At 51.6% G+C, this 27,052-nt stretch overlaps 5 protein-coding genes across 5 annotated transcripts; 2 read left to right on the plus strand and 3 right to left on the minus strand.

Moving 5' to 3' along the window:
- Positions 1–288: 288 nt before the first annotated feature.
- On the plus strand, positions 289–17,640 carry J7337_013101 (NRPS protein; the record flags this gene model as incomplete). Its single annotated transcript, XM_044830597.1, has 2 exons — positions 289–1,752; positions 1,804–17,640. The coding sequence occupies 2 exons, from the start codon at positions 289–291 to the stop codon at positions 17,638–17,640; spliced, it is 17,301 nt and encodes a 5,766-aa protein (XP_044673872.1).
- Positions 17,641–18,077: 437 nt separating this feature from the next.
- On the minus strand, positions 18,078–19,154 carry J7337_013102 (uncharacterized protein; the record flags this gene model as incomplete). The annotated part of the gene is made up of 2 exons (XM_044830598.1): positions 18,078–18,905; positions 18,960–19,154. 2 exons carry the CDS (start codon positions 19,152–19,154, stop codon positions 18,078–18,080), a joined length of 1,023 nt encoding a protein of 340 aa, XP_044673873.1.
- A 673-nt stretch (positions 19,155–19,827) lies between these two features.
- Positions 19,828–21,617, minus strand: J7337_013103 (uncharacterized protein; the record flags this gene model as incomplete). Its single annotated transcript, XM_044830599.1, has 2 exons — positions 19,828–19,985; positions 20,036–21,617. The coding sequence occupies 2 exons, from the start codon at positions 21,615–21,617 to the stop codon at positions 19,828–19,830; spliced, it is 1,740 nt and encodes a 579-aa protein (XP_044673874.1).
- A 582-nt stretch (positions 21,618–22,199) lies between these two features.
- J7337_013104 (putative NRPS-like protein biosynthetic cluster) lies at positions 22,200–24,253 on the plus strand (the record flags this gene model as incomplete). The annotated part of the gene is made up of 6 exons (XM_044830600.1): positions 22,200–22,469; positions 22,517–22,885; positions 22,938–23,183; positions 23,233–23,395; positions 23,422–23,780; positions 23,828–24,253. 6 exons carry the CDS (start codon positions 22,200–22,202, stop codon positions 24,251–24,253), a joined length of 1,833 nt encoding a protein of 610 aa, XP_044673875.1.
- Positions 24,254–24,477: 224 nt separating this feature from the next.
- On the minus strand, positions 24,478–26,727 carry J7337_013105 (uncharacterized protein; the record flags this gene model as incomplete). Its single annotated transcript, XM_044830601.1, has 3 exons — positions 24,478–26,285; positions 26,337–26,443; positions 26,492–26,727. 3 exons carry the CDS (start codon positions 26,725–26,727, stop codon positions 24,478–24,480), a joined length of 2,151 nt encoding a protein of 716 aa, XP_044673876.1.
- Between the last annotated feature and the right edge of the window lie 325 nt (positions 26,728–27,052).

A 27,052-nucleotide genomic window follows, 5' to 3' on the forward strand; every position in this document is an offset into this window, starting at 1 on the left:
AAAGTCCCCTCTATTACTGTACTGTGATACTGACTGCCGCTTACCGTGCCGCTTTTGCGCCACGTGGGACAATCCTGCCGATAGTGCCGATCCTGATCCTGATCCTCAACTTGATCCTGTCAGCCCCCCAAGCACTAGCCAACAATTCCCGACCTCAACACCAATTACCTAAGCCATCTACCGTAGAATACAGCATCATATAGTTAAACAATATCTCAAGCAATGTGTTTTTCGTAATCGTAATCATTATACCCCAAAATACCCTCTTCTCAATTTCTTACCGCAGCAATGGCTCACACCGACGCTATGCAGGATATCCTGCACCTTGAACTCGCCAATGCGCTGCACATCAGCACTGAGGAGTTGAACCTCGACCAATCATTCCTCGTGCAGGGTGGAGATTCCCTCTCTGCCGTTCAGTTCCTTAGTAAATGCCGTCTGCGCGGTATTCACATTGATATCGTGGATACGGTGCAGTGCAAGACACTTGCTGAACTTGTTGAACGCATCATCTCCAAGCATGAGAGCAACCCACACAATCTGGACCGCGTTGGGAACAGTGACACTAGCACTTCTTCATCGAGCTCCGATGATGCTGCTTCTGCTACGGGGTCTGATAGCACTGATACTGTTCCCGATGCGCGGTTGAAGCAGCTGTCTCAAGACCCCGCGAGGCAGATTGAGAGTATCGGTCCTTGCTCGTCCATGCAGAATCGTATTCTTATCAGTCAGGCTGTTAACCCAGCTGCCTATCAATGCCGCTTTATTCTCAGGATCAAATCGAGTGTACCAGACTCTTTGACGGCTTCACATATTGCAAACGCTTGGCCTCGCATTGTCGCGCGCCATTCAAGTCTACGAACTACTTTTCTTGAGAGTGAGACTCGTCAGTCAACGTTTGACCAAGTTGTCTGGACAGAAGTCAACCCCAAAGTCACCATCCTCCAAGATGAAGCCCAAGTCAGAGCCGATGGCATGCTCAATGCCTTTGAGAGCGGAAGTGTTCCCCATCACATGTACATCTACGCTGCATCCTCTTCAGAACTCATTCTACGACTTGAAGTCTCACACGCCGTCATCGACGGCCGCTCTGCAGATGTTCTCCTGTACGACCTCTGCGCAGCATACGAGAACCAACTCCCCGACACAAAAGCCATGCCCTACACAGACTTTGTGCGCATGGAGGAGGAGAGTTTTCAAGATGTTGAGCGCATTGCAGACTATTGGCAGAATTACCTGCATGATGCTGAGGAGACGTATCTTGCAAGCAGTAATAAGCCAAAAGCTGGACTTTACACGCTTCAAGATCGTGTTGACATTCCCGCTGATGAAGCTCGTCGCTTCTGCGATGCTTACGGCGTTACCCTCGTTAGTGTCTGCCAAGTTGCGTGGAGTATCGTTCTTCGTCTCTTCGCAATGAAAGACGACGTCACCTTTTCCTACGTAAATTCAGGTCGACAAACTGATCTGCCCGGAATTGACGGAGCGATCGGTCTTTTCATCAGTAGTTTGCTACTGCGGGTCAAGTTCAAAGACGACCCTACAGTCCTGGACATGCTTAAGACTGTCACAGACGACGTCTTTCGAGGAATGGCACACGACAAGGTCCCATTGATGGCGAAGGGAGCTAAGCTGCCTACAAGCCATAAATGGGGAAACTCAATTCTTTCGTTCCGAAAGGAGTGGAAGCCCAAGTCTACTGGGCACAAAGAGCTCGAGATGAGCTTTTTACGAGGTGTCAGCCCTACAGACGTAAGTGTCTACCTCACTCTTCATTCTTCAGAAAGTGCTAACATGCGATAGTATGATCACTCCATCAACGTTGAGATCGGTGAAGGTGGCATCGCAGTTGACTACGACATCTGGACATCCACCACCAGCCAAGCAGACGCCGCCAAGATGCTAAACTGCTTCCTCGAAGCAATCCGCTTCATCATCGCCAACCCATCCGCCAAAGTCAATTCTTTCGACGGCATCTCCTCCAAAGATGCCCAGCATCTGCGTGACGTCAATGGCGAAGGCCGACAGCCCGTTGCATCTTGTATACACACGCTTGTTCAAGAGGTTACCGACCGTCAGCCTGATGCCATGGCGGTGTATGCTTGGGATGGAACCATGACGTATCGAGAGCTTGATGCTGCGGCTAGTGGTCTTGCAGAACACCTCATGAAGTTGGATATTGGACCGGAGGTTATGGTGGGCATTTGTATGGACAAGTCGCGATGGGCTACTGTCTCTATGCTCGCTGTTCTGAAGTCTGGTGGAATTGTTCTTCCTCTGGGCGCAGACCAACCACTCTCCCGTCTTCAAACCATCCTTACAGACACAAAAGCCCCCGTCATCCTCGTTGATAACGCTCAGCTCAATCGCCTGAAGGACCTTGGTCCTCAACAACTCATCGAAGTCAACGAGGCGCTCTTGAAAACCTTGCCCTCTGCATCTCGCTCTGCTTGTACCACTGTTTCTACAAACAACGCAGCTTGGGTCGTCTACACGTCTGGCAGCACTGGTACACCAAAGGGTGTAGTTCTGCAACACTCTGCCCTCTGCACGAGTATCACATCCCATGGAACTGCCTTTGGTGTCAAGGGTGCGCGCGTGCTGCAATTCGCTTCTCACACATTTGACGTGACGATCCAAGAGGTCTTTACCACGTTATGTATGGGAGGCTGCGTCTGCGTACCTTCAGAAGATGATCGCGTCAACCATCTCCAATCCTTCATCTCCTCCGCCAAAGTGGACTTCCTCTCACTAACCTCCACTGTCGCCGGTCTTCTCGATCCCTCCCAACTTCCACTGATCAAGACGGTCATCCTCATGGGCGAACCCGTCAAACCCGCTGTTCTCGATCTGTGGAAAGACCAAGCCTCCGTTCTCGAGTCCTACGCCCCATCTGAGTGCAGTATCTACGCTACTGTATCACCCCAGCCAATGAAACACATCTCTCAGGTCTCTGTTCTCGGCATCCCGCTTGCGAGTTGTTTTTGGGTCGTTGATCCCAAAAATTACAATCGTCTTTGTCCAATTGGCGCGCCGGGAGAACTCCTCATCGAAGGCCCGCTTCTTGCGAGGGGGTATTTGAACGATGAGGTCAAGACGAACAAGTCATTCATCATTGATCCCAAGTTTGTGGGCAAGTATGATCTTGGGAGGGGGAGACGGATGTACAAGACTGGTGATTTGGTGAGGCAGAATGATGATGGGTCTTATACGACTTTGGGGCGACAGGATACGCAGATCAAGATCCGTGGACAGAGAGTTGAGGTTGATGAGATTGAGTATCACATCACTCGTCATCCTTCTTCTATCCAGGCTGTTGTTCTGTATGTCCATGGTCAGCTCGTTGCGGCGTTCAGTCTTCCAAGCGACGGTGCTGCGTACAGCGGTGCAGCCTTGGACGGAGAGAACGCTGTGGACAAACCGGCTGCTATGCTCGTCGCTTCAGAGGTCCAGCTCTACCTGTCGCAATATGTTCCTGACTACATGATCCCGCGACTCTGGATCCCCATGGCCAGCTTGCCTATCAATTCATCCGGAAAAGCTGACCGACGTCGCATTTCCGAGTGGATCAAGAACCTCGACCTGGCTTCCTACTCTGATCTCGAGCACCAAGTCGAAGACAACCTCCAAGTGACATCCACCGAGCGCCAGCTCCGAGAAATCTGGAGCAACGTCTTGAACAAGCCCATCAACCACATCAGCTACCGTCGCTCATTCCTCTCTCTCGGAGGCGACTCCATTACAGCGATGCAAGTCGTGTCAGCCTGTCGCAAACAAGGCCTCATCGTAACAGTGCGACAAACCCTCCAGAGCCCAGCTATTTCCGAGCTTGCGCTGCGAGTCAAAGAGGCCAGCGATAAATTGGGCGACGAGCAGCTCCCTATTGAGATCCCTGATGAGCCGTTTGATCTCTCACCCGCGCAGAAGATGTTCTTCCAAGACATTGCTCCCTCGGGTCTTCGAGCAGATGGACCTCATCGCTTCAACCAGAGCGTGTGCTTCCGCGTTCCTCAGAACGTTGCGGCGAATACAGTTGCTCGTGCAATTGAAGCCATTGTCACCAAGCACGCTATGCTTCGCGCACGCTTCCAGACTGATACAGACAGTCAAGGCTGGCAGCAGCGTGTTGAGAAGCAGATCATGGGATCCTACCGCTTCCAGACTCACAAGGTGGCTGACGATGCTGCGACAGAGGAGATCATCCGCCATTCACAAGGATCCTTGGATCTTGAGTACGGGCCTGTTTTCGCTGTTGATATCTTTGAGATGGAGGATGCGCAGTTGATCAATTTCACTGCGCATCATCTTGTCATTGATCTCATGTCTTGGAGAATCCTCGCAGCTGATCTGGAGCACTTCTTGCGCTTTGAGACGCTGCAGCCTTCTTTGTCACTGCCTTTCCCTACCTGGACCAAGGCTCTTATGAACCAGGCTAAGGCTATTACAACGCCAGAGGAGAGCGACGTCGGGTCATGGTCTTACTGGAGTGTTGAGCCTGGTACTTTCGTTCGCCAAGATCAGATCGTTGAGAAGCTGGCTATTGACACAGACATCAGCGCTCAATTGCTAGGTCCAGCGAATGAGTCGCTGCAAACTGGTGTCACGGACATTCTTCTCGCTGCTCTGCACCAATCCTTCGCAGACGTCTTTACGGACCGATCTACCCCAACCATCCACGTCGAAGGTCATGGTCGAGATGCAGGCGGTGATGTCTCCGAGACCGTCGGTTGGTTCACAACCGTAACACCCCTCAAAGTCACAACCACCAACACTGGCTTCCTCACCACGCTTCAACAAGTCAAAGACCACCGCAAACTCAACGCCGACATCACCGCCCTCGACTTCGCAGCAAAGTACAAGTCCCCCTCTCAGAACCTCGTCGAGATCCTCTTCAACTACCACGGCCAATTCCAACAACTCGATCGCGCAGACGGTCTCCTCAGCATTCACAAACTCCACTCCTCCGAGACTTCCATCGGGGACAAAGTCCGCCAACAAGCCGCCATAACAATCGAAGTCTCCGTTGAGGCTGGACGAGTTTGCATCAGTGTAGGTTTCAGTCGTCGCACACCGAAGGGCAACGATGTGCGACGATGGTTACAGCGCTATGGAGAGGTCATCACCTCTGCGGTAAGTGAACTAATGAGTACAGAACGAACAGCTACGGCGAGCGATTATCCGCTTTCGCATTTGAGTAGCACCGATCTTGTTGCGCTGAAGAAGCATATTCTTGAACCGACGAGTCTTAGCTGGGATGCTGTTGAGGATATACTGCCTTGTTCGTCTACGCAGCAGGGTATTTTCATCAGTCAATTGAAGTCGCCTACTACATACCGACTGAGACAGACGTGTCGCGTCATACCCACTGCCTCTCAGGGTGTTGATGTCAAGAGACTTGGAGATGCGTGGCGACAAGTCGTTAGCAACCACTCCATCATGCGCACCATCTTCACCATGATTCCCTTCAACGACCGGTTCTACCAAGTCGTTCTCAAGTCGGTTGAGCCCGACATTCGATTTATCACTTGCTCTTCTGAAGCAGAGGTTCAAGAGTGCATTGCGAGCCATGCGCTTATGGAGGATCATCTCGGCCGACCTTCCCACCGGTTCTTGGTCATCTCAACAGCAGACGGGCGTGTCTACGGACACTTTGAGATCAGCCACGCATTAGTAGATGCATCATCCGTTCAACTACTCGTCAACACACTACTCCAAGCCTACGAAGGCGCTGCAAGCATTTCTGGTTCTGACTATGGGACTTATATCTCATTCTTAGAGCAAGGCTCCAAGGAAGAGGACCTGCGCTACTGGGAGAAGCGTCTAGCCACTGTTGAGCCCTGCCAACTCCAACTCGGCGAGGATCTCACCACTTCTTCAGAAGACGCTGGCCATTCTGTGTCTACTGCGATGCAGGACATGAGCACCCTGCAGAAGCTCTGCCAATCCAACGACATTACCCCTGCCAACGTCCTCCAACTCGCCTGGGCGCTCGTCCTCTCCTCCCGCACACAGCTCGATGAAGTATGTTTCGGCTATCTCTCCAGCGGCCGAGACATTCCCATCGACGGGGCGGATACACTTGTTGGACCGATGATCAACATGATCGTGTGCAACATTGCGCTGGACTATTCTCAAACCTGTGTTGATGCGATGAAGGATATACAGGATCGCTTCCTCGATAGCTTTGAGCATCAGCGTGTTTCTTTGGCTACCATTCAACATTCACTGTCGAGTTCCCAGCAATCCCTCTTCAACACTACTGTCTCGTACGTTCGAGCTCCAAACTTGAGTGGTGCTGCGCGCGGTCTTCAGTCCATTCGCTTGGAGAGGATTGCAGCTGATGAGTCTACCGAGTATGACTTCAATCTCAGCATGTTAGAGACAGAGAGCGGCATCGACATCGCACTGCAATACCTCCCCGGCGCCGCTTCCACAAAGACAGCCCAACGCCTTCTCAATCACCTCAAGCATGTTGTGCAGGTCCTCAGCACCAGCGATACTACATCCCTCCTCGGCGATCTCGATTTCGTCCCGGCAGAAGACAAGCAGCTCATCACCTCCATCAACCGCGAGATTCCAAAGTCTCTCGACTCTTGCGTCCATCTGCTCGTCCAGGACATGACGAACCGCCAACCCAACGCTCTCGCCTTCCACGCATGGGACGGATCAATGACCTACCGCGAACTCGACCTCGCTGCTAGCACTCTGGCCAAGCACCTCGTGACAAACCTCAACGTCGGGCCAGAAGTCATGGTCGGTATCTGCATGGACAAGTCAATCTGGGCAGCCATGTCAATGCTCGCAGTCCTCAAGGCAGGCGGTGTCGTTCTACCCTTAGGTGTCCAACAGCCTCTCTCTCGACTTCAGACTATCCTAAAAGATACACAAGCCTCCGTTATCCTCGTTGATGCAAAGCAGAAAGCTCGTCTGGCTGGTGTTGACTCAGAGCTCATTGAAGTGAACCGCCCGTTCATGGATGGTCTCGTGCCCGCCGAATTCGGTTTCTCTAATCCCGCTGTGCAGCCTGATAATGCGGCGTGGGTCGTGTACACTTCTGGAAGCACTGGTGTGCCGAAGGGTGTTGTGCTGCAGCACTATGCGTTATGTACTAGCATGCGATCTCACGGTGCGGCTTTCAGCCTTGTTCCTTCGTCTCGGGTGTTGCAGTTTGCAGCATACACTTTTGATGTTACTATCCAAGAGACGTTTACGACGCTTTACTACGGAGGCTGCGTATGCATTCCATCGGAGGAAGAACGTCTTAATGACTTGGAGGGATGTATCGTGTCAATGGACGTCAACTTCGTCTCCCTCACTTCAACAGTTGCTGGTCTATTGTCGCCGTCCAAGATGCCGCTGGTCAAGACTCTCATCCTCATCGGCGAGCCAGTCAAGCCTTCGGTCTTGGATCTCTGGATGCCACAGGCAGCATGCCTAGACGCATACGGACCATCCGAGTGCAGTATCCAGAGCGCCATATCCCCGGAACCAATGACAGATCGCCGTCAGGCTATGATCTTGGGTACACCATTGGAGTCCTGCCGCTTCTGGGTCGTCGACTACCGCGATTATAACAAGCTGTGCCCCGTCGGGGTACCTGGTGAACTCCTCATTGAAGGCCCTCACCTCGCACGTGAGTATCTCAACGACGCCACCAAGACCGCCAACTCCTTCATCACCGACCCAGCCTTCCTTTCCGACCTTGGACTCGAGTCTACTGGTCGTCGTATGTATCGCGCCGGTGATTTGGTCCGCCAAAACGACGATGGTACTTACTCCAACCTTGGCCGACGTGATCAACAGATCAAGATTCGCGGCAAGCGTGTTGAAGTCGGTGAGATTGAGTATCACATCTCCCGCCATTCCTCCGGCATTCGCGCCTGTGTTGTCTTCACCACCAGAGGATCCAGCGATGGTCAACTTGTCACTGCATTCAGTGTTCCTCAAGATGACAAGGCTGCGCACGATGAGACAGCCTACAACGGCATCGCAGGTCGCGACGGGATCGACACAACAGCTGCACTGCTCCTGGCCTCCGAGATCCAGATGTATCTCTCCCAACATATCCCCGATTACATGATTCCCCGTCTTTGGATCCCAATGACTACTCTCCCTATCAACTCCTCCGGCAAGGCTGATCGCCGAGCTGTAACGGAGTGGATCAACAGCCTCAGCCCAACAGAGCTCGCTTCATATTCTGAGCTCGAAAGCGCTGCTGAAGAAGCTAATCTCAACGTTACTCCCACCGAGCAGAAGCTTCGCGAGATCTGGAGCTCTGTTCTGAACGTTCCAAATGTCAGCTACAGGCGATCCTTCATGTCGCTGGGTGGTGACTCGATCACAGCTATGCAAGTCGTCTCTGCGTGCCGTGAAATCGGTCTTGTCGTTACCGTTCGCGACATTCTTCAGAGCCCTGCGATCTCGGACCTTGCGACACGCGTCAAGGCTAGTGATGGCGAAGTCTTCTCCACTGAGATCCCTGATGGACCATTTGAGCTGTCGCCTGCTCAGAAGATGTTCTTTGAGGACATTGCGCCTGCTGGACTCAAATCGGAGGGATTTTACCGGTTCAATCAGAGTGTTTGCTTCCGTCTTCAATCTGCGGGCCTCAGTGAGGGAGCTGTCGCCAAGGCTATTGAAGCTGTTGTGACAAAGCATGCTATGCTGCGCTCACGCTTCGTGTCTCAAGAACATGGCTACCAGCAGTGGATTGAGAAGCAAGTCTCCGGTTCATACAGGTTCAAATCGCACAGCGCCAACGATGATACCGCCGTGCAGGCAATCATGCTCGAGTCACAGAGCACCCTCGATCTCGAACACGGCCCAGTCTTTGCAGCCGAGTTCATCCAGACTCCCGATCGCCAGCTCCTCTTCCTGACCGCTCACCACCTTGTCATCGACCTCATGTCATGGCGAATCATCGCCAAGGACTTGGAGCAGATTCTTCAGGGTGGTTCTATTGTTGCATCGCAGTCTCTTCCATTCCCGACGTGGAGCAATGCTGTCCTTCAGCAAGCTCAGTCAATTGACTCTCTTCCTAAGGCTGATACCTCGGTTTCGTGGTCATACTGGGGTCTTCAGCCGGGCGAGTATATCACAGAAGATCAGATTTTTGAGACTGTTCAACTGGATGAGCAGGTCACCTCTCAGCTTCTTGGTCCAGCCAACGAGCCCTTGCGCTCTGGTGTCGCAGACATCCTCCTCGCAGCTCTATCAACTTCTTTCCGCCACTCTTTTACCGATCGCTCCGGTCCCTCAATCTTCATCGAAGGCCACGGTCGCGATACCCAAGCTCTGGACATCAACTACGATCTCTCCGACACAGTCGGGTGGTTCACAACCGTCACACCCCTCAGCATCTCCGACGAAACCACTTTCATCTCCACCCTCCGCCAAGTCAAGGATGTTCGCAAACTCAACTCCGGCCGTGAAGTCCTCGACTTTGCATCCCAGCGCTCTAGACCAATTGAAGTCCTCTTTAATTACCACGGTCAATTCCAACAACTTCAGCGCTCAGGCGGTCTTCTCACTCTCGACAAGCTTCACCAATCTGTTGGACAGCTTGATGCTTCTGTTGGTGGCAAGGTTCGTCAACATGCTGCTCTCAGTGTTGAAGTGTCGATTGATGATGCGGGCACGACGCATCTCATGGTTGGCTATCCTCGCCAAAGTCCCAAGAGCCAGGCCATTCGCGAATGGCTTGGGGAGTATGCGCGTGCTATTACACAAGGTGTTCAAGAGTTGGTGGGCGCTGAGCCGATGTGTACGATCAGTGACTTCCCTCTCGCTCAATTGACCAACGATGATCTCGACACGCTGTATCAGTACTGTCTCGCACCAGGCTCCATCTCATGGGCGAATGTTGAGAACGTTCTTCCCTGCTCGCCGATCCAACAGGGTATTCTCCTCAGTCAGTTGAGAGCACCATCACGATACCGCCTCAAGCAGACTTGTCGCATCCTCCCTGCCGACCCATCATCACCCGTCGACATTTCTCGACTCGCGAATGCTTGGCGACAAGTCGTTGGACAGCATTCCATCATGCGAACCATCTTCACCGGCGCCTTGTCACACCACGATCGCTTCTACCAAGTCGTCCTCAAGGCGCTGGAAGCTGACATTCAGATCATTGAGCCATGTTCCAGTGATGAAGAAGTCCAGCGATTCATCAAGCACCACGCTCTTCTTCATGATCCAGTTGGCCGTCCTTCGCACCGTTTCCTCATCATCCCTACCGTCGATGGTCATGTTTTCGGCCACTTTGAGATCAGCCACGCTCTCGTTGATGCTTCTTCCGTCCAACTCCTCGTGAACGATCTTCTTGAAGCTTACGAGTCTCTTTCCCCCACCAAGACATCAATCTCTCTGTCGCGCAACTCCGACTACGGTAGCTACGTCTCTTTCCTCGAGCAACACCGTCATTCTGAACAAGAAGATCTCCAATACTGGAAAGATCTTCTTGAAACTGCAGAGCCATGCCATCTCCAACTCGGCCAACAGCATCACGACACCTCGGAGATGGAGACAGGTCACGCCGTCACAGCTCACATGCCCGACATCTCTGTCCTGCGCCAAATGTGTCGCAACTACAACGTCACAGCCGCAAACGTAGCCCAATTAGCTTGGGCTTTGGTGTTAGCTTCTCGGGTGGAATTGAACCAAATTTGCTTTGGGTATCTTTCCAGCGGTCGCGACATTCCCATCGATGGTGTTGAGAGGCTCGTTGGACCCATGATCAACATGATGATCTGTTATGTCCAATTGGACTACACCTCCACGACTGTTGATGTCATCCGACAGATTCAAAACCGTTTCTTCAAAGGCTTTGATCACCAGCGCGCTTCATTGGCGTCAATCCAGCACTCTCTCCAAGGAACGCAGCAGCAAACGCTCTTCAACACCACCGTGTCATACACCCGCGCACTAAACATGGACGGCGCGACAGACAACAATTCCATAAAGCTTGAGCGCGCATCAGCCGATGAATCAACAGAGTATGACTTCAATCTAAGCATTCTCGAAAACGACCAGAGTCTCGATCTGGTTCTTCAATACATCCCCGGCGTCGCAAGCCACGAAATCGCACAGCGTCTGCTCAACCAGCTCAAGCATGTCATCCAGGTCCTCAGCCAGCACACAACATCCACCCTCGCTGATCTAGACCTCGTCCCAACTGAAGAGAAGCATGCTATCGTCGCTAAGAACAGAGACGTTCCCAAGCCCGTTGCTTCAACCATCCACGCTTTATTCCACGAGGTTTATGAGCGTCGACCGGATGAGATGGCCGTTTACGCATGGGACGGCATCATGACCTTCCGCGAGTTAGAAGTCGCTGCTAGTAATCTCGCCGGTTATCTCATGGATCTTGGTGTCGGGCCTGAGATCATGGTCGGTATCTGCATGGATAAATCCCGCTGGGCTGTCGTCGCGATGTTGGCCGTGCTCAAAGCAGGTGGTGTCGTCCTCCCCATGGGCGTGCAGCAGCCCTTACCCCGAGTACAGACCATCATCATAGACACCAAGGCTCCAATCATCCTAGTCGACGACAAACAGCTCGAGCGTCTCGCAGGTACAGGTCCTCGCCTCATCAAAGTCGACGCCGCACTGCAAGAAACCCTCAAACCTAGCACAGCAGTCTGCTCTACCGTCACCACCGACAACGCCGCTTGGGTAGTCTACACCTCCGGAAGCACAGGAACTCCCAAGGGTGTTGTTCTTCAGCACTCAGCTCTATGCTCTAGTATCCGCTCACACGGCGACGCGTTCGGTGTACGTGATGGATCGAGGGTTCTTCAATTCGCGTCGCATACCTTTGACGTGACGATTCAAGAAGTTTTCACGACGTTGTGCCAGGGCGGATGTACCTGTATTCCCTCCGAAGACGAGCGCATCAATCACTTACAGGCTTTTATTGCCAAAGCAGAGGTCAACTTCTTGTCTCTCACCTCGACGGTCGCAGGCCTGTTGGACCCCACGCAGCTCCCGCTTGTCAAAACAGTTATCCTCATGGGAGAGCCTGTCAAGCCAGCAGTCATGGACCTGTGGAAAGACCAAGCTATCGTGTTGGAGTCATATGCGCCCTCAGAATGTTCCATCTACGCGACTGTTTCACCAAGACCCATGAGGCACATCAGCCAAGTTCCTGTGCTGGGTATCCCACTCGCCAGCTGCTTCTGGGTCGTTGATCCAAAGGACTTTAACCACCTTGTGCCCATCGGTGCACCTGGTGAGTTGCTCATCGAGGGACCGCTCTTAGCACGCGGTTATCTCGGCGACAAAGAGAAGACTGCGAAATCATTCCTGATTGACCCTGACTTCACGAAGCATCATGGTCTTCAGCCTGGAAGAAGAATGTACCGAACAGGCGATCTCGTCCGACAAAACAGCGACGGTTCGTATACCACCCTTGGACGCAGAGATACACAGATCAAGATCCGTGGTCAACGTGTTGAATTTGGCGAGATCGAATACTGGGTTGTGCGCTCAGCACCTGAGATCTCTCAAGCAGCTGTTATGCTGCTGGATGGCCCTGTCGGTCAATCTTCAGTGCTGGCTGTGGCGCTGGAAATAGCTGATGGCGGGGAAAACAGCGCTGTGGATAACAATCTACAGGGCTTGTCGCAAGCTGATCTACTGGAACCCACCATCGCCATGCGAGAGTCATTCGAGGAAGTCCGAGGCCATCTCATCTCTGTTCTCCCGCGATACATGGTCCCTGACATCTTCATTCCCATGTCGCGATTGCCTCTCAACTCTTCAGGAAAACTTGACCGCCGAGCGATTGACCTGTTCTTGAAGGGCATGAAGGCAGAGGAGCTCGACATTTACCGTCCCAATGCAGCGGCCAAGGCGGATGTATCTACCGAGACCGAGCGACAGCTCCAACAGCTCTGGGCCAGCGTTCTCGGAAGACCAGCCAACACCGTCGGAGCCAAAGACAGCTTCTTCCATCTCGGCGGCGACTCCATCACCGCGATGCGTCTCGTCGAAGCATCCCGCAGCACAAACATGCTCCTCCGCGTCGCCGACGTATTCGAACACCCTCGCCTTTCCGAACTCGCTAGCATTCTAGACTCGCGAATGGCTGAGGGCAACGACCAATCATTGCTGGCGTCAATCCCGGCGCCGTTTTCTCTCTGGCCCGAACACGGCGCCGAGAAAGAAGTGGGCCTCCGGGCTGAGATTGCGGAGCGTTGCGGTGTCATGGCGGAGCAGATTGAGGATGTTTATCCGTGCACGCCACTTCAAGAGGGATTGCTTATTGCTACTGCTCGACAGCCGAGTGCGTATATCAGTCGAAGAATCTTTTCTTTGAGTGATGAGATCAATGTGGCGAGACTGCAGGCTGCTTGGCAGAAGATGGCTGAAGCAGCGCCTGTGTTGCGAACGCGTATTCTACTGGGTCTTGTCTCTGGTTCAGTGCAAGTTGTTGTTAACGAACCACTTGAATGGCACACTGCGTCTTCGCTGGAAGAGTATATCAACCACGATAGTTCATTGAGCATGACAGAAGGTAGACCGCTCATGCGCTTCGGTCTCGTGGAGTCCAACAGCGAGCGTCTTCTCGTCTGGACAGCTCACCACAGCGTCTACGACGGCTGGAGTTTAACAATGATGTACCGCCAAGTCTCCAACATGTACTGGCACGACGCGACACCACTCTCAGCACCATACACGCCTTTCATCGCCTATCTCGGCCAAGCCGATGCTACACAAGCAGCGACGTATTGGCACGAGCAGCTTCAGGGTAACCCCACTACATTTCCAGCTCTGCCATCCGTGCGATACCAGCCTCGGCCGCGACAGAAGATTGTGCAAAATCTTGACTTTGTGAGACAAGGAAAGTCTGAGGTTTCGCTGTCGAATTTGCTGCGTGCTGCTTGGGCGCTTATGGTTGCGAAGTATTCGGGTAGTAACGATGTCGTGTTTGCCGTGACGCTTTCGGGACGGAATGCGCCTGTGCATGGCATCACTGAGATGCTGGCGCCGACTATTACCACTGTTCCTGTGAGGGTGCACATCAATTCGTCTATCACTGCCAAAGATTTCCTCCAGGCTGTTCAGCAGCAGGCAACAGACATGATTCCATTCGAGCACACTGGTCTCCAACGCATTGCAGAGCTTGTCCCCGATGCCGCTGCTGCACTGGACATGCAGCACCTCTTTGTCGTTCAACCTGCTGCCGACAGCGAGGATGCATCGGCTGAATTCCCTGGCCTTGTGCATCAACAGGACATCTCTGAGCAATTCGATGACTACGCGCTTACCGTCGAGTGTAGCATTGGTGCAAAGGGCATCTCAATCGAGTCCCGATTCGACGACGCAGTCATTTCTACAGCCCAAATGCAGCGCATGTTGGAGTCATTCACCCACATCGCCAGTCAATTGGAGCAAGCTGAGAGTGCACCCGAAGGCACAAAGATCGCCGACTTGGACGCTCTGAGTTCCCAAGATCTAGATCGTATTCTCTCTGTCAATACCGGTCCCGTCCCCAGCATCGAGCGATGTGTGCACGAGCTCATCTTCGACATGGTATCCCACCAACCCGACGCAACAGCCATCAGCGCATGGGACGGCACCCTTACCTATAAACAACTCAAGCATCTCTCCGGCAAGCTCTCCGACCATCTAGTCAGTCTTGGTGTTCGTCACGGCACCAGCGTCGGCGTGTGCATGGATAAATCTCAATGGGCTGCTGTTTCCATGCTCGCCATCTTACGTGCCGGCGGTGTCGTCGTTCCACTGGGTGTCCAGCTCCCTCTTGGCCGTCTCAAGCTCATTGTTGATGATGCAAAGGTCAGTGTTGTACTGGCTGATGAGAAGCAAACTGGACGGCTGGCTGGTCTGGGCCCCGAGATGTTTACTGTTGATGAGTCGCTGCGCAAGAGGGTCTCTTTCAGTGATGTTGGCATCCCGGATAAATGGTATACTCGCGTCACCAAGATCAACGTCAATCAGCCAGCCTGGATTGTGTATACCTCCGGAAGTACAGGTACACCAAAGGGCGTGGTTCTCACTCATGCTGGTATCTCGTCTAGTCTGGACAGTCAGAAGAAGGTCTTTGGTCTGAGCAAGATGTCACGAGTACTTCAATTCGCAGCACATACCTTTGATGCTGCTATCCAAGAGATCTTCACTACGCTGTCTGCAGGAGGATGTGTCTGTGTGCCCTCTGAGGATGAGAGGATGAGCGATCTGCAGCATTTCATCATTGAGAGGGCTGTTAACTTCCTGTCTATTACGCCTACGGTCGCTGAGCTTCTCAAGCCATCTCAGCTACCTAACATCAACACGGTGGTCTTACTCGGTGAACCCGTCAAACCATCAGTTCTTGACTTGTGGATGGACCATCACGCAGACATCATTGGTGGCTACGGCCCAACCGAATGTTCCATTTACGCCATCGTTTCTGCGACCCCATTCACAGACAGGAAGCAAGCCAACATCCTCGGCGCTCCTCTACCAAGCTGCCGTGTTTGGGTCGTTGACCCCGATGACTACAATAGCCTCTGCCCCATTGGCGCCCCGGGTGAGCTTCTCATCGAAGGACCCCAGGTGTCGAAGGGCTATCTGAATGATGCTGCCAAAACAGATTGCGCGTTCATCACAGACCCTGCCTTCACAGCGCGTTACGGGTTGGGTAGCGGACATCGCATGTACCGCACAGGCGACTTGGTTCAACAGAATGATGATGGGACATACACCAACCTCGGTCGGAGAGACACACAGGTCAAGATTCGAGGTCAGAGAATTGAGTTGGGAGAGATTGAGTACTCAGTGGTACAATCATCGGAGGATATTAGATCAGCTGCGGCCGTGTTTGTTAAGAGGGAGGATAGGTCTATGATTGCAGTAGCGGTGGAAATTGGAGGGGAACAGGTTGGAGATGGAGTGTTGGCTCCGTCGGAGACGCTACGAAAGGCGTCGGAAGAGATTCGTACGAAGCTGGCTGAGGTGCTGCCTCAGTACATGATTCCCGATTTCTTCATCCCTATGGGTAAGTTGCCCGTGAACTCATCAGGCAAGCTTGACCGACGAGCAATCACTGCGGTGTTGGAGAATATGGACGACAACAAATTGGAGGAGTATCGCCTTACGACAGGCGCTCAATTGGTTCTTGTCACGACAAACATGGAGAAACAGGTTCAGCAGCTCTGGAGCCAAGTACTAAGACGCCCTGCGGAGTCAATCGGCGCAAGCGACAACTTCTTCCATCTCAACGGGGATTCACTCGCTGCTATCCAGCTCGTCGCGGCTGCGAGGGCAGTTGGTCTCAAGATGACTGTCGCTCAGATCTTCCAGAGCCCCGTTTTGAGAGATCTTGCCTCACATCTCGAGCAGACTACTCACTCTCACGAGACAACAAGCCATCATGTTGAGGCCGTCGACGAAACAACACAAGCCGCGATTAAGGCTACTCTCACAAGCCACTTCAGCGTTGAGAAGGTTCTCGAAACAACCGAGTTCCAATCTCTTGTTCTTCATGAACATACACAGGGCCGATGGCTCATGCACGCGACAATCACATATAACCAAAAAGTCGACAAGCAGCGCGTCTACACAGCGCTCCAAACCACAATCGCCAAGAACGAAATCCTCCGAACGGTGTTCACCCAACACGCTGGAAAACACTACCAAGCCATCCTCACCAACTTCTCCGTCCCATTCGAAGAACACACTACGTCTGCCGACCTCTCCAACGTCTGCAAATCTCTCATCCAAGAAGATCAGAAGAAACATCTTGCGCTTCACGAACCTCCCTTCAAGACATGGTTCGTCCAAGGCGAGCACAAGGATAGTCTTGTGGTGAGGATCTCCCACGCGCAGTACGATGGCATGTCACTGCCGATCTTCTTCCAGCAGCTTCAGGCATGGGGAGAAGCGGATCTTGAGGTTGAGGCGCCACGACAGATGTCGTATTACATTGATGCGCTGAGAGCCATTGACACGAAGCCTGCCATGAAGTTCTGGGGCGATTTGCTGGAGGGCTCGAGTATGACTGGTCTACCTGGTGTTTCACAAACAAGCAAGGCTGTGTCGGGCTCGTACGTAGTCAAGACGGTGCCGTCGCCAAAGGTTGAAGGGTCGGGACTCACAGTCTCATCGTACCTCAAGGCCGCTTGGGCAATGGTTCTCGCCCAAGCAACAGGGACATCCGACGTTGTATTCGCCCATCTTGTTTCAGGCCGCTCCCTACCAATCGACGACATCGAAAAAGTCAACGGCCCATGCGTCAATCTCATCCCCATCCGCGTCAACACCGCGCAACCCCACAGCACCATTCTTCAGCAAGTCCACCAGCAGCACATCTCAGCTTTACCACACGAACATCTCGGCTGGGAGACTATTTTCCGTCAGTGCACAAACTGGCCTACTTCCACAGACGTGCCTCGCTTCTCTTCTATTCTGCAGTATCAGAATCTGCCTGAGACTCAGAAGAGCTTTGGCATGCATGGCGCTGAGTGTAGTGTTGACTATACTGTTGTGCCGCCTGATGTTACAGATGTTTGGGTTACGGTTGAGCCGAAGGTTGGTGGGATGGATATTGTAGCGGGATACTCGGAGGATGTTATTGCGAAGGAGGTGGTGGAGGGATTGATGAAGGATCTTTGTGTGGTGTTGAAGAGCATTGAGGCTTGAGATTGATAGCTCACGATTTTCCTACAGTCCGTTCTGCTGAAATTATTGGATGCTGGAGTTTGGAGTTTGGAGTTGGCATTGGTGCTACTTCTTGCAATTATAGATCGAATTAGCTGGGTTCTCATAGAAATTAGTTATCTTTCTTCTCTTCAATCATACACTTCGAGAATATTTATGTCGTTAAGTTTGTCTGTGCCATGATGATCGCGCCGTACAGCAGCTCTGTGCCCCGGTGCGCTACAGTTGGTTATAAGTGCTATGACCACTGTAGTCAGGCCTGTATCTGCTAGGACAAACACGGTCATAAAGACTGGCCCATCCAATTCGCATCCTCCTCACGGTTGGTATGTGTATTGTGATCACCGGCTATTTTATCCTTTGTATTTAATACTTTGGTCAATGTCAGAATGGATAGACATGCCATTGAACTAGATGTGCTATCCCGGGCTAAAACGTCCAATTGCTCCCTCACTACCTCCATCAAAGCCATCATGGATCAAGTCAAGATGGTTCGGCTTGCTAATCAACTCGATTCCCTTATGTCTTTGGGCCTCAACCCGTCTCCAATCCCACTCACCATTTTTACTGATATCAATACTCGAACCATCAGGCTCCACTGCTTCCAGGTCCCGCTCGCCAATTGCCCATCCTCCAGGTCGGATTGGCAACAGACCAGCCTCCTCCAGCACAGTCGACGGCGGCACCGTAAGACGCTTCAACTTAAAAACATACTTGCTCAAAGCAGTAGCGTATATCTTCTTGCTTAAATCTCCTGAATTCTTGAGGAGTGGCCGGGTCGCTGTTCTTGCAAACCGTGGATCAAGCCACTCTGTCGGAAGCGCTGTACCTTTCGGCACGAAATGCGTGACGATGAATAACCACTTCCGATCCCAAGTCAAAACATAACTCCACATCTCTACCTGTTTGAACGCTGTGATTTCACGTCGAAAGCAGGTTTCAACACCACCAAGATTTATCCCGAGTCTTCCGCCCATTGGTGTACCGGTCTTTGGATCAAGAACAATTCCGAGCTTGGTGTTGTTGGATAATCGATGGAAGCCACGTCGGAAGAGGTATGCGATTAGATGCGCACGCCCTACGTCAAGGTCGGCGAAATATGTCGAGTTGGACTTGTGGAGGTAATAATCCACTTCGAGGAGGGAAGTGGAAGTCGTGGCGATGATGGGTTTGAATAGCGCTTTGGGGCCTAATTGGGGTGATTTACGGAAGACGGTATGGTATGAGATTGTGTATAGCACGCGCAGCTGCTCGCCTTAGCGCATGTCTGGTATTGAGAGGGTAGAATGTGTGTGACTTACTGTCCAGACGAATGGCATTGACTTGAAGTTTGATACGACGAATATGACGGTCAACAGCCCCAAGATTCGTGTGCTTGTAATGTTGACCTGGAAGTGGTGTTTTGTCTCATCCGTCTTGTCAAATGCAGCGACGAGAATCGCAAAGATCAGGACACCGAGTCCAAGTGTTTTCAACTTGCCCAAGCCAAACGCCATGACGACTCCCAAACGAGATTCAGCTGGACAATTGAGGCAAAAAGATGTGATACTGTCGTGTGAGAATGACTGAACGGAAGATTTCGTCTTGGTGCAGCAACTGTCATGTTGTCTTACATGGAGGTTTCGAGGATCAGCGGCGCAATCGAGTCCCGGCTGCGGGGCATGCGCTCACTATAAATTGCGATTGGGTCACTGTAACGCCTGTAGGATCTGACGTCGGGATTGCAGGATCAGGATGACTGGGGAGATTTCGATTGGTGTTGAGCTTGAAGCCGCTCCAGCCCGCTAGCATCGAAGCAGTCAATGTGGCACGACGTTCAGCTATCAAAGCCACGAGGAGCAGGTTCACAGATGACACTACGACAAGAACAAGACGTTCGCTTCAATACTGCAGCTTCAATCGTGAGATATGTATCACTATGTTTCGCCGCTCTCTTGGTACACACAGTGGCCAATTTATGGTCAATCAAGATTTAATGGCTGAGTGGAGCGCTAAAGATGTCCTGAGCTCACTGAACCAGGCACCATAGTACAGTGGTTAGGCCACGCTGAAGAGTCTAACTGGAGCGGGAACATTACTGTAACATCAGTGTTATCAACACGATTGCAATTAGGATATCCTTCAAGGCCCTTTCGTAGCATTATTCAACCTATATACCAATTTACTCTTCTAAACATTCGATAAACGCAAGTATATCATCTCCGGCCGATGCGCAACACCAGGGAAAGGCTTAAAGCTCGACAGCGGCTTCGGCGTCGGCTCAAGATTGAAGTGCCAAACAATAAGCGCCATCATGATCTTGACCTCCAGCGCAGCCCATTTACGACCTATAACACTAATCAGTAATTGTATCAACGCATCAATACACTAAACTTACCGAAACAGGCCCTGGGCCCAGCACCGAATGAATGTCGTGGTCCAGCATTGGGATTAAACGTCAATCGACCCTCTTCATCTTTGACGAGCCATCGCTCTGGATCAAAGTCTCTCATGCCCTTCACGTTCCACTGGCCGATCTTACCAGCTGTACCCTTTGAACTCTCTGATCGCTTTTCTTCGTCGACGGATAGTGGGGGCATGAAACTTCCAGGTCCATTGTTCAGCATCAGAATCTCCGTGTGCTTCGGAACCATGTGACCCAGAATATTAACCTCTTGCATCGTCGTGCGGATATTGGTCTGGGTGACGGAACCACAGCGCGTAGACTCTTCAATCATAGCCTCAAAGTACGGGAGGCGAGCGGACATGATCTCCAAGACAGTGGGTGCGTCGCCTCTCTCGACAGCAGCGCTGCACTGTTCTCTGAGTTCATCGCGGACCTTCTTCTGAACGTTCTGATGCGTGGTGAGAAACTTGAGAGTCCAGGCAGTCAGGGTGAAGATCTCGTTACCAGCCAGCATGAAACTGAACAGCTCGTCTTGGACGGTGCGACTCATCAGCTCGGGCGTACGACCTTCTTTTCGCGCGCTGTCAATTTCTCGGGCGATGACAATGTCGACTGCGCTTTTCATGTGTCGCTTCAGATTACCTTGGTCCTCCCAATTGAGATCAGTCTGGTTAGAGAACTTGTTGATCGCTTGCTTGATCATGTCTTGGATGACAGCTTCTTTGAGGCTTCGCGCCGCACGTAGAGATGGCATGAGGTTATAAGCCAACCACAAATGCAATCCAGGTACAAGTGATTGAACCCCAATGTTCATGGCGTCGTTGAGAGCGAGACCAGCTTTGAAGACGGGAGGATCAGGGGCAACAGGGAAGTGGACTTCATGTTCCACGTCGGGTAGGTTGGTGAACTCAGGCAGCGTCTCGAGAAGCTCGGTCTGAGCACTTGTCGAGCCAGAGTCAAAGCCAAACGTCGCAGCCCAGATGATCTCAAAAGCAGCCTTGCGAATATCCGTCGACACAGAAAACGGTCTACCCTTGGCCAATCTCTCTTTAACTCTCCAAAGATCAATCAGCTTCATAGTAGACTTCCACATCTGCGGTCCAGCAACACCACCCAGAAACGCAGGCGACATTGTATCAGCGACCAACTTCCGATGGGCCTTCCACCGGTCCCCAGTCGGCATATGGAAGTGAAACTCCGGCACAAGCGGCATGAACAAACTCCTCAAGAACCTTGAGCGATCAAACTCCTTCGGCGTACGTCTCGACAAAATGTCAAAAGCCTCGCGGTTATCAGCAACAATGACCCAAGGCTTGCCGAGCGGGTGCACAAAGATCTGAAACACGGGCTCGTTGAGTTCCACGGCGAGGTTGGCGAGGTAGCCAAACATTTCGCCGTGCTTCTTCTTCCATTGCAGGAGTTCCCAGGCGTTGCCAAGGATCTTTTTGGCGTTGGCTTCGCGGTAGACGATGCCGGGGATGGGTTTCGGGAGGAGGGCGCGGCGGATGAGGAGGGTTGTTAGGATGAAGACGACAATGATGATGCTAAGGGTTTGGGGTGTTGGGGAGAACATGATGGCGGTGTTTGGGGGGGTGATTAGCGAGGGTGCCACTATGATTGTTGGAATAGCAGGTAATAATCTATATAAGCCGTGAAGCCAATTGCATTTAGTGCTTACGAGTGCTGAGGCTCTAGCCCAGGATCAGAGGATTGCGGGATCGTGAATGTCAATTCACATGCTATCATCGCTACAGAAAAACGGCATGTTTATTATCTCTCGATGGCCCGAGATCTTGAAAATTCTCTGCAGGGAGATGCAGCTAGGATAAAGTGCGGCGAAACGTTAATAATTAGTGTTGCTGAATTGGTCAATCCTCGACTCTGGTGATCCTTCAATCCTGTAATCCTCCGACCCCGCGATCCCCAAGCTGACGGTGACTTTCTGGTTACACGAGGCCAATTTCATGGTACGATATTGTTATTATAATTGGACATGGCTCTATTCGATGGAGTATCGGTTCTTCGGTCTTCACCTGTTATCCGACTTCATCCACTGTCTCCATCTATTTAGAGGACTCCGTTGGGTTAACATACCTGAAACGACATTCTCCACTGTGATACCGATACTGCGGATAGCCCTGTACACTCTGTCAAGATGGTCTTTCAACCTCCCTCGTGGGTCCCTGACATCACCACCCAGGTCCATCCCAATGCGAATGTCGCTGAGTGGGCACTCGAGAGCCGACGTGCCTCTGGTAGTGTTCGTGCACCTTTCATTTGCGCTTTGACGGGTAAGAAGTATACCCTCAAGGAAGTCAGAGAGAAGGTCAACGCTTTGGCGAAAGCATTGTGTAGTGAACTTGGATGGTCACCGAATCAGGGTATTGCTGAAGAAAAGGTCATTGGCGTTTTGGCTGTCAATTCGGTAAACATCTTGAAATCCATTAAGTGAATAATATTAATCAATTACAGCTTGACTTTCTCGTTGTCTGCTGGGCAATCCATCGCATCGGTGGTATCTGTCTACTTCTCCAACCAACAACCTCACCCGTTGAGATTTCCTCACACATGTCCAAAGCCAAATGTGACATTCTCATCACATGCGAAGAGCTACTACCTTCTTGCAAAGAAATCTTGAACCGTCTTCCCAAGGCTCCCCGACGAATGTTCTCCATCAACACTAGCAACACTCAATTGCCCAACTTTGAAGGAGAGATCAAATGTCTACCCCAGCTTTACCAGGAGGGCAGTATACTTCCTGACCTTGAGCAGCTTCAACCAAAGGATGCTCACACCACGGTTGCGTTCTACCTCACTACAAGTGGAACTTCAGGACCTCAGGTATGATGAGAACTCTCGCCTATATCACGGTGACCAACGCTAATGGGATTAGAAACTTGCCATAATTACCCATGCTAACCTCATCGCCAACGTGACCCAAGCAGCCGTCTTTGAGAGCTCAGCTGGGTACAAACATCCTGACATCGGTCTTGCTGTACTGCCGCTGAACCACGGCTATGGTCTTGTCACTACACATGCTATGTTCGTGAGAGGTGATTCGGCTGTTCTCCACCCGAACTTCAACATGCAGTTGGTTCTCAAATCGATTCAAGAGCACAGCATCTCCCGTTTATATCTTGTAAGTTAACTCGTCTCAACTTTCTGAACGAACACTAATTGAGAATTAGGTTCCTCCTGTCATTGCAGCGCTAGCAGCAAACCCCGTCTTGTTCGAGATCTTTGACCTATCGTCTGTGCAAGATGTCGTTCTTGGCGCTGCAGCATGCAGTGATAGTGTGACCAAGAAGATGAAGGCTTTGATGCCTAGTTGGAGTCTCCTAGTCGGATACGGTAAGCTAACACCAATACTTCAGTAGAACTCCCAACCCTGGCTGACACCCCTCGAACAGGCCTGACTGAGTGTGTATCCATTGTGACGTTTAGCCGCGCCGCTGATATCATGCCTGGCTCAAGCGGTTGTCTGTTCCCGTCCAACCAAGGCCGTCTCATCGACCAGGATGGAAAGGAGATCACATCCTACAACACTGCTGGAGAGTTGTATCTCAAGTCAGCCGCCATGATCCCTGGCTATCTAGGTGAAGACGATGCTATGAGGGCCAAGTTCACCGTTGATGGCTGGTTGCCCACCGGCGACATCGGCTTCTTCAGACGAAGCCCCCACGGCGATGATCATCTTTACCTAGTTGACCGACTCAAGGACATGATCAAGGTCAAGGTAAGTTCAGTATTCATCCTCACATGTCATTCACTAAAAGTACCCAGGGTCTACAAGTCAACCCCGCTGAGATCGAGGAACTACTCCGTGTACAGCCTGGTGTTCTGGACGCAGCAGTCATTGGCATTGTAGACGATGAAGCAGGCGAACGACCGCTGGCCTTTGTAGTACCAGCCAAGCAAGACATGACTGCACAAGAGAAGAAGGAGCTCATCCTACACTTGGACGAGGCTATCAAGGCTCAACTTGATGAGACCCACTGGCTACGCAAGCAGATTCGCTTCATCGAAGAGCTTCCCCGCGGTCAGAGCGGTAAGGTGCTAAAGAAGATCTTGAGAGAAAAGGCAAAGCAGAAGGAGTCAGCGCCTATGAATGGTGCCAATGGGACAAATGGCAGCCTCCCAGAGAAGAGCATCGAAGGGGCGAACGGGATTCATGCACAAAACGGTACAAGTGAAGCGGCTCGGGTTTAAGGCATTTTTCTTTACCTATAAGCAGTAGCTCAGTTTAACAAATAAATTGGAAGCCTTCCATGAATTAAAAAGTCGAGATCTCGTATAAAATGCAAATAAACTAAGCGACATACGCAAACCCGTAACAAAAAGGTATCTAGAGCATGAATAGGCAATTGAGTGGCTTTGAATGGGAGGAGTACTCGCAAACTTAGTGTAGCAGGATGAGCTTAACTCATTGAAACTTAGCACGTCTTGTGCCCCAGAGCCTCTACCAAGGGACCCCAGACCTGATCGTTATTCAGAGCGCTATAGATGATCGAAACCCAAGACCCTATAGTTCGTTTCTCTCGTCCATTGATCTTGACCCCAGGACCTCTACCAGGATGCTCCACCAGGCCTTGATGAAAAGGCACACCTAGTTCTTCTCTCACAAAAGAGTATAGTCTCATAGAAGCATTGCCCAGAAATTGCTTGGTAGGAGGGTTGAGGAAAAACTCGCTCCTTGTCTGGGTGAATGTGGAATAAGCTAAACTCTCCAAGCCTCTCCGGAGTGGCGGTGCTGAGACAAGATGCATCTCGTGCTCCTCAAGGTGCTCACGAAGTACCGGTATTGCTTCCTTGCATAGAATCTTGCATCGATCTTCGAGATCATAGCACGCCGAGGCATTCCAAGATTTGACGATAGTCTCATGGAGACTCTCATAGATCCCTTCTGCTACCTGATCTTCAACCCCATTCAGGAATGGGTGTATTACAGAGATCAACTTGCTTCTGAGCGCTTTGAGATACGTCATATGGAGCACTCGTAAGTCCAACGCCTGACAAACGGCGAATAGATGCGCGGCGCACATTTGCATGACAACATCAGCTGCTTGAAGAGTATATCTTCCTGAGATCAGCGCTAGGGAATTGATCGCCTGGTTGTGCATCTCTGCGGATTGGACATGGGGTGTAACAGGGTTGGCAAGATACCCAAGCTCTGACAGATAAGCTGCCATGCTGATGTCAATTCCCTTCATGGTAAAGGATAAACTGGGATCGTCGGTGACGAGATTGGGAGGAAGACCTCTGTTCATGGTTGGGTTGATGATTTCAGAAGAGAGGCTGAAGAGGAGTTTGCCGACCATCTGAAGAGCTAGGCGGGTCTTTTCCATTCCGTTGGCAACTGAGCTAGAGATGAAGTTGGCGCCAGAGTAAACCTCGCCAGAATGTACGTCAATGATGGGATTATCGGAAGTTGAGTTGAGCTCCACTGTGATCTGAGATAGCACAGAACAGGCATCCTCAATTTGAGGACCGAGCCACTGTGGAGTCCCGCGTAAGGCATACCTATCCTGAGCAAGACCAGGTCTGAACTTATCCTCTTCCTTGAGGCTTTGAACGAGTGAAGATCCGCCGAGAAAGTGCAGTATAGTTGCAGAACACTCTACCTGCCCGGGATGAGGACAAACAGAAGAGATGAAAGGATGGTAATTCTCAGCCTTGCCAAGTAGCGCCTCACATGACATGGCTACAAGCCCTTGGGCCAGTAGCAATATCTTGTTTGTCTCATGAACAGCCAGACAGCCTAATGCAGCTGAAGGAGCTGTGCCGTTGACAAGCCCAAGACCTTCCTTGGGTCCAAGGGCAATTGGCTCTAGGCCAGCGAGCTCAAGGGCCTTATCAGCGGACAGAACAAACGAGGTCGTTGTGCGGACGCGAATGTCGGGGTTGCCCTCAAGCATGCCGGCGATATATGATAGAGGGATCAAGTCACCAGATGCAGAGATGGATCCTCGCAGTGGAACAATAGGCGTCATGCCTTTTCGGAGAAGGAGAAGGAGGGCTTGGACGAGCTGCAGGCGGACACCTGAGTGGCCCCGAAGTAGTGTATTGCAGCGAATCAGCATGGCGGCTCGGACCCAGGTGACGGGCATACTGCTAAGCGCACTTCCATTTTCGTCTTCATTATTCAAGATGCCCGCTTGGGTGAGCTGCAGTAATGCTGACTGCAGAGCGGGGAGGTCCTTTGTTCGTGTATCAGCGCTTCCACCAAAACCTGTATTGACGCCTAGCACTCAGTCAGATTAACGATCTGAGACATTAAGGGCAGGTACTCTACCGTATACAAAGTAGCCTTTGGCGAGATACTCTTCGAGCAGCACGACACTTTTATTCATAGCATCTGCGATATCGTCTCTCTTCGCCACGTAAGCATTGCAGTTATACCTGGTATGGTTGTAAGCTTCATATACTATAATACGAGTGGTGACTTACTTGGCGACTGCAATCACTGAAGCGACATCAAGGTCGGACCCATCGAGAATCACAAAACCGCAGTCCTTGATAATCTGGATCTTTTTCCAGATATCGCAAGCTTGGGAAGCATGAGTAGGTGAAAAACTTGAAGCGTCAGTGGCCTTGGTGCTTCTCGAGGCATCGTTCTCCCGGTCTGGGACTGCAGTCACATGGTGACCACAGCCAGAAAGATGATCAGTGTCACGAAGCGGCATTTCAGGCACTTTGGCATTGACTTTTGCAAAATATGAGATTTCGGATTTCGATTCTTCTGCAGGAGCTGGTAGCAACAAGCTATTTAAGCGGTTCACGTATGACAATCATCATTGTGTATCATTGTCGGCAACCGAATCCCCGAAGTACCTTTTGCTCTTTACCTCCGCTGAGGTCAGCTCTGTGTCTGTATAAGAGGTCTCTCCAACAACTTGAGCCCGCTTACATCTGTGACAATCCGTCGTGGAGACGCCGGGTGAATTATGACTCGCTATCTGCGGCGAGTCCCGCAATCTAATCCCTTTTAGATATGACAAGCCCTATAGT

Source organism: Fusarium musae, chromosome 11 (assembly GCF_019915245.1).
Source record: "Fusarium musae strain F31 chromosome 11, whole genome shotgun sequence".
Taxonomy (NCBI): Eukaryota; Fungi; Ascomycota; class Sordariomycetes; order Hypocreales; family Nectriaceae; genus Fusarium; species Fusarium musae.